The sequence below is a fragment of the Pyricularia grisea genome (genome assembly GCF_004355905.1).
Source record: "Pyricularia grisea strain NI907 chromosome Unknown Pyricularia_grisea_NI907_Scaffold_7, whole genome shotgun sequence".
Lineage (NCBI taxonomy): Eukaryota > Fungi > Ascomycota > Sordariomycetes > Magnaporthales > Pyriculariaceae > Pyricularia > Pyricularia grisea.
Genome location: NW_022156720.1, coordinates 3,527,163 through 3,534,088, shown reverse-complemented (window position 1 = coordinate 3,534,088; position 6,926 = coordinate 3,527,163). Strand labels below are relative to the sequence as shown.

The following is a 6,926-nucleotide window of genomic DNA, read 5'->3' as shown; positions in this document are numbered from 1 at the left end:
ATTAATTCGCCATAATTTTATAATAGAAAAATTACTTTTATAAACAAAAACAGTCGTTAAAAATTTACAATTAATTGAAAACGGACTCTTTATAATCGAATAATAAATTAAATTAATAATAAAATCGGTGAATAAAATTATTTTAATTTGTTATTTTCGTAAACGGGCGTAAAGTCCTATAATTTCGATTATAAAAAAACTGCGAATAAATGTTCTACCCGTTTTCGAAAATTTCGACAAAAATTACATAACCGTTTGCATTATTTTCAAATTATCGGGCGTTATAGAAAACGAATTTTAAACTATTAAACGCGTGGAAAAAATCACCGGTATTGGAATAAAAGTTTATACGTTGAATTTATTAAGTTAATAATAAATTACGGGTGTGGCCGTCCGGGTTAATTATAGCTAATTTATTTATTTTAATAATGCTATAAAATGAAAAAAAAACACTTAAAAGTTTTTCTTCAAATTGTTGAATAAAATTTGCACAATATACCTACATTACCCTATAATAACGTTTTTTTAATCGATTAGCACAACGAAAGGCCTATTAACACAGGTCTTATAAAACGTCCGGCCCGTGGGCCCGGGGTCGTGAGGTGAATCTGTGAGTGGTTTCGAGCCTGTCATGTTTGCCGAAGAGAAAGCTGCTAGTTGTGGCCAGCAAAACGAAGCAGTGTCTCTGGACTTTGCGGACTTGATTCCAAACCAACCTAGTGCATGGATGACGACCTTTTACCGACTTCTGTAAATCCTCTGTACCATCAACCAGGCTGATCAAAGCTATTTCTGAGCGGCAAAATCGGGACTTCCTCGGTCGTCGGTCATTATACTTGACGTGATGCTTGAATATTATCCATGGGTGATTGATGAGAGACGATTGGCTGTACAAAAGGTTGTGCTTTTCTTTCCTTGCTTACACGCGGGATATACAAAAGGCTGCAGCTGACATGAGGAAAAAGGAACTGAGCACCTATTCCAAACGAGACGCCAAGCCTTACAGGCTGTGATTGGGCAGCAATGAGCCACATATTGGCGGTCCGCTCAACGTAATCCACCTTTTGAGAAGGGTTGGCTGCATGAGTTACCCCAACTCGCACCATCCCCACGAAGTTCTTGCGTTCCGCGTCGTCCTCAAGCCACTGATCTGACGAAAGCGTCTTACATGCATTACACCACACCTTCGGAGCACAGCAGATCTTTTATGCCATTGGAATAGTACACATTCTATCCAAGCAAGGTGCTGGGCTACCGCAGCTGCTATGAATAGCTCTAGCTTAGTGACTTATGCCAACATGAGACTAATAAAAATGTGGGACAAACGTCTTGACTACAAAAATGGTAGTTTGAAATGATGTTAGCGAATATGATACGCTAACTTTGAACTGAAAATCGAGACAATGATTGGGAATACTTTGTTCAGTATCGTTAACCCCTCCTGTCAAACCCCGACTCGCTGCGTAATCGGTTCTGCTTTCATCTGGACTGTTTGATATATTGAGACAAGGAGCGAGGAGTGAGTAAAGAACAAAACAGGAAGTAGTGCCAGCATGAAATTATTCACAGTTTGGCTCATGGGACTGAACCTTGCTACGGCGGTTTCGTATATGTTGACTCAAATTTTAAGCCTATCACTAAGCTCAGTTTGCGGATTTCCAAAACTGGTTATCCAACCTGGCTAGTAACAAACTTAAAAGTTAGATCTAGCCTCTGTAGGATGAACTCGCCCGCAACCCCTTGACAGAACCCATAAATCATCTCCCGCAGCAGACTAAATGTCAAAACCTGCCAGCGGGAGGGACAACTAAGCCATGTCCTTCCTAATGGTGTAGCCCGATCAGAAAGTTGCGTGGGTATGTGGGCGTGGCCACCCATGAAGATTCCTCACAACTGGCCAATGTACAGCCACTTCATATTACCATCAGGGACGTTGGATTTACCGTCCCGTGTTGACTGGAGTAGTCATCATAGACCTTTCAGAAGCGGTCCTGATTATGAGCATCGCCTCTGGTGTTTTGGGACCGGTCTTGGTGAGGGTTACCATCCACGGCGTCTCGAAAATAGTGGTGTTCACGGTTGCGGTTCCTGGCATCGGCAGCAGTACTGTTCATAGTAGCTGTCCGTTAGTGTCTCAGTACCGATGCGGCTTATGGTCATCATTCACCCCGCCGCCGAGCTGAAGTTTGCAGCAGTGCTGGTGGCTGTTAAGTTGTGGCTAGACAACCTGAGCCTACAGACCCGCCTTGGTGAAGCTTTGCACACGGCGTGGCGGTCAATGTGGCGTTCAGCATGGTGGTCCACAACTTGGTCTTGGTGCATTTGCGACATAGGTTGGTAGCCGAGTTGACGGCAGTGCTACTCGGGCAGGGCAAAGTCACTGTCGCGGCGATTATATAATCCATGAAATTGGTCTCGTAGGATATGCTAGTGCCGTTGCTCATCCGCGTGAGAGTGACTGTTCTAGTAATTGTAGATGTGATGGCTTCCTCAGTCATCGTGGTAGTCGAGGGTGGCTCTTTCTAGGTGGTGATTATCATAGAAGTTGTTCCTTTCTCCGTCAGGGTTATTGTGGACGCTTGCTCTCTCTCTCTCTCTCTCAGTTGTCGTTGTGGTTGACTCCCGCCCTGGCTATGTAAGGGTCTGGCATCTGCCACACCGTAATTGACACGGTCTAGAGTGATGGGTGCCGGGCAAGTATTGGTGGGAGGTGTTGGTGAAGGAGGAGGAGGCTGGGATGACGGCTTTAGGGCGCCGCATCCATCGGTCTTCAATGTGATAGGGATACACTTTTCCTGGCTGATACTGGGCGAGATGTACAGATTCCACTCAGTGTCCCTGGCAGGACAGGCGTGAAAGCTGAGCGAGCCTTTGTACGGTAGAGTGTTATTCCCTGAGATTAAAAAGCCGGGCGCCGGCTCCCTCCCGTGGTCACACTGAAACTGCATGATAGAAGCATCTAAGTAAGTTTGACACTGGTGTTGATAAGGCCTATGCAATGGATCAAGGCTCCTCTTTTACCTGTTACAATAGAGCAATGCCCCCTGATCGTCCCATTTCTTGCCCTCTTTGCTAAGGTAACAAGGTCGACGTGTCGTAGGTTCCATTGATACGGATCTGGCAATCTTGACGCTGCCCAGCGACGCAATGCAAGGGGCCTTCCGACTTGAGGGTGAACTTGCAGCATCAGGCGCACCAGTAGCTGCGACCGAGGCAAAGCCTTGCCAAAATACGGCGAGAGGGCACAAAGACTTCATTGTCGAGGCTGGGAAGAGCAAACGTCGGGATGGAGGGACAGGTAACCCGGGGAGAAAATACTCGTTGCCCCAGTTTCCATCTGATGTCCCCATAGTCTGAAATAAGACGGGGGCCCATGGGTTTCGGTATTTTTTGGCCCATGGGCCCCCGTGGGCGCCCGGAACGGGTTTTGGAATACATTAGGCCCGTGCAAGCTGCCAAAAATTGAGTATCAGCGCATTTGGTTCTGATGTGAGAAAGTCTCCAAGTTTCGTCAGTGGGAGCTTCCCTCTTTTGGTCAACTGGACAGTATAACGTCAATGAGCGCTTAGACGGGAGAGGCACTATGGGGAACGATAAATCTGACTCTCCCCCGGGAAGAGTTCAGACTACAATATTCAGTTCGAACCCAATTGAGTTTTGTTGTAGCTTGAAGACTTCCTGTAGCTTGATATGCCGTCATTCCCGTAGCTCCAGCCGCCTCCGCATCGGAATCACACTCTACTTTTGAACCAGGTCTGCTCGGCTGCACTGTTCGGGTTCCCAAACCAAACATCTCTCATCTTTCCATTGAAACTTATCGTTAATTCTATTCAGTCGCACTTGAAGACTGGAAACCGCCAGGCGTGTTGGTAAAATATAGGGTGCCCATAACCCCAATAACGGGCCAACGGACCAACGAAGCAATTGGTATCGATTGCTTCCTATTTTGCTGATCGACGTGGTAAAGCCTAGAAAACTAGGCTTTAGATTTTTACAACGGAGATAAGCCTTTTTATAGGAACCTACCCCCTTTCGACTATCGATAAGTAATGCATACGAAAATGCAACGTAATCATGAACATACACTGCGCCCGATAACCATAGTTTCATCATGGCATACTGGTAGGCAAACATAAAGCTTCTCAAGGTCACGTTGGTCAAGCTCCACCGCCTGGAAACGCGCTTGGTCGAAATGGGTGAACGCCTGGAAGGCATAGAGATCTCGTTGGCGTCACATCGAGCTGCCCCAACTCACCTGTAGCGTCGTTTGCAGACATATCCGGGATGGACGATTCGTTCTGGTCGGCGAAACTACGCGGCAGGCCAATGGGTCAGCATCCCTCTGCATCGAGCTACCTGGCCTCTGCGAAGAGACTGTGCAACGAGTTGGGAAGTTCCAGCAAGTCCGGTTCCGGAGACGCGTATCTTTCCCAACCTGCCAATTTGAGACTGAGGATCGACAGGGACAACTACTCGGTATTCGGTGTATCCAACCAGGCCACCATCCAGACTGAATTTTAGCGCTGGGCTTGGCCCATCATTCGGGAATATTGATCTTTCTCGATTCCCAAGTCTTCGGTACGAAGGTATTCCGGTCGTCCCACAATCCACTTTCACAACCTCTGGGGGCGTGATTCGCAGCAGCAGCAACAACAAAGCGCCTCAATCGCCCTCGGAAAGTACCCGGCTGACAAAAACTACGATCCGCACCTCCTTCGGCTCCTTGCGAAGATCAGCAATGAATGGTTTGCGAACTTCTCTTCGACAGTCAGTAACAATGTCACTCAAGAAGAGCAAGAGGACAACTGTCCCTCCACCCAGCCGTGGCGGCATCGACCGGGACCACATCTGCAGTTTTTGCTTCGGAGGCAGAGGACACAGGCCCTGCACAGTACAAATGACAACCCTTTCGGAGTGGTTGCGCTCGTTCCATGCGCAAGGCAACAATTTCATGCGTGGGTATTTTCCCGAGGATTATAGGCGCCATTGGGCAAGGTGTGATAAGCCAGCAGTTCAGATCATTCTCTACTGTCGTGTGAAGTGGCTTTATTCGGTGGCGAGACGGTATGGCGTTCTCCTTTTAAAGTGATGCAATTGATACTTTTCCCTTCGCTACTTGCATTGTTGAATAGTTACACAAGCTGTGTCTTTCACTTCAGATATGTAGCTCAAAGGATTGACCGGGTCTGGAGCCTCCAAAATCCAAAGTCATTGTCATGGAGACGATTGGAAGACCTTTAATGTAAAACAGGCTGCGAACATGGCGTGCACCATCATTAATGATTGTGGGCTCTCGAGCTCTTGGCCGCCTGTGATAGAAATCCGGCCAGCCGCAGCCTGTGACGAAGTCGGGGAGTAACTGCTCCGCTTCCTTGCCTACCAGCCCAAGCGATCATCAGGCGGCCAACAACTAAAAAAAAAAAAAGACAGAGTTATAGCACTTTGCCCGTGCTACGCCGATCGTATGTGGTCAGGTCGCAACTCTTTTCTCACAGACTTCCAAGTTCAAATTTCCGAAACCTTATCCTGTCGGACCATTTGGCACCCATGGCGAGACAACACTATCCTCACACTTAAACATAAGCTTAGGAGTAGAGGCTTACAGCAGCCTAATCCTCGGAGCCGCGTAGCAGCTGGAACTCAGCCGGCATTGCGTCGACCGCACGCCAGAGAAAGCGAGATTCTCCTGTATGGCAAGGTGTCGGCATAATAGTCACGGGTCAAAACCTGCAGAGAGCTTAACTCTCGACTTATCAAATCCCATAGCCTTATCATAGTCCAGTCAAGTGATGTGAAATGTCGTACCATCCGCCAGTCCAAACAGGACAGGGTTGACAAACGTCTTGCACTTCCTTTGTCGCCATACCCTTCGGCCAGGGCACGTCATCTCCCCGTGTTTGTTGCCAAGGATATCAACACACTGCGCCGCGTAGCCGAGCTATACCAGCCTCCGAGGATGCGGCGCCCAGGTCGGGCGGCTTCGTACGGGATACATATCCGGTTACTATCACGGGACGATTCCCAGTCGGCGAAGGTCCTGCTGCCATCAGTGCGGTAGGCTTTGCAGCCGATGCGGGGACGAGTAGAGGATCTGAATGCAAATGTATGAGTTAATGTTTGAAGAAGGAAGAGGATGATCAGGGATACTTGCGTTGGTCATGGAGTCGCTGTTTTCACCCAGCGACCTACTGAAACAGCAATATTTTCCCAGAAAATATAACTGCAGCAAAGACTATAATTGGGTAAGCCGCCCAAGCGTGGCTATTGCCGCTCATTACGTATGTTCACAACTAGCTACTTCAACGGCACTGCACTTATCAATCTTTAATGGCGCTCATCTCAATGAAAGGGGGCTTTTATGTACGTGATAGACATGTGTAATCGTTGAAAGGCAGTGCTGAAAACCCCTTGAACAATACTTCTCTTCCATAGTTTCGCCCGGGGCTTGGTAACAGTTCTATTTATGGTACTAGGGGGGGCTTACCAGGACTTGACGTATTATCCTCGGAAAGCCAGGGGTACCCTACTCGGAGTATGAATGCCGCCCACATGGATGGAACTTTGTATTTAGCAAAATATCATGGAGAAAATGAGTCACCTAAAGAATAGCCATGGCCGTCAAGATGGAAGCTTGCATTGCATTAGGATAGTTCGCACGATTTAATAGCAGTCCTATAGAATTCATTTCTGCTATAGTTATGCGCATTGGCAGTGTTGAAAAGCATCGGCCATGCCGAATAAAAACTGTTTTCTTTTCTGACGAGATGCAAAACAATACTGTACATGGGTAACCCGGGGCAACAAGTACTCTGACAGAATTGCATCAAATTCTAGGGCACCTTGCGGCCAGAGTTGATATCAGCCTGCTCCCAGGAATCCGACATGTGTATGGCTTTCGCTGTCAACCAAGTTTGTCAAAGAAATGG

At 47.6% G+C, this 6,926-nt stretch overlaps 2 protein-coding genes across 2 annotated transcripts; both read right to left on the bottom strand.

The window, feature by feature from the left end:
• Nucleotides 1-1,979: 1,979 nt before the first annotated feature.
• PgNI_10071 (uncharacterized protein) lies at nt 1,980-2,498 on the bottom strand (the record flags this gene model as incomplete). Its single annotated transcript, XM_031130047.1, has 2 exons — nt 1,980-2,106; nt 2,242-2,498. 2 exons carry the CDS (start codon nt 2,496-2,498, stop codon nt 1,980-1,982), a joined length of 384 nt encoding a protein of 127 aa, XP_030978159.1.
• Nucleotides 2,499-5,609: 3,111 nt separating this feature from the next.
• On the bottom strand, nt 5,610-6,090 carry PgNI_10070 (uncharacterized protein; the record flags this gene model as incomplete). The annotated part of the gene is made up of 2 exons (XM_031130046.1): nt 5,610-5,686; nt 5,922-6,090. Coding segments are annotated over 2 exons (246 nt in total), but the record flags the coding sequence as incomplete, so codon positions are not given.
• Between the last annotated feature and the right edge of the window lie 836 nt (nt 6,091-6,926).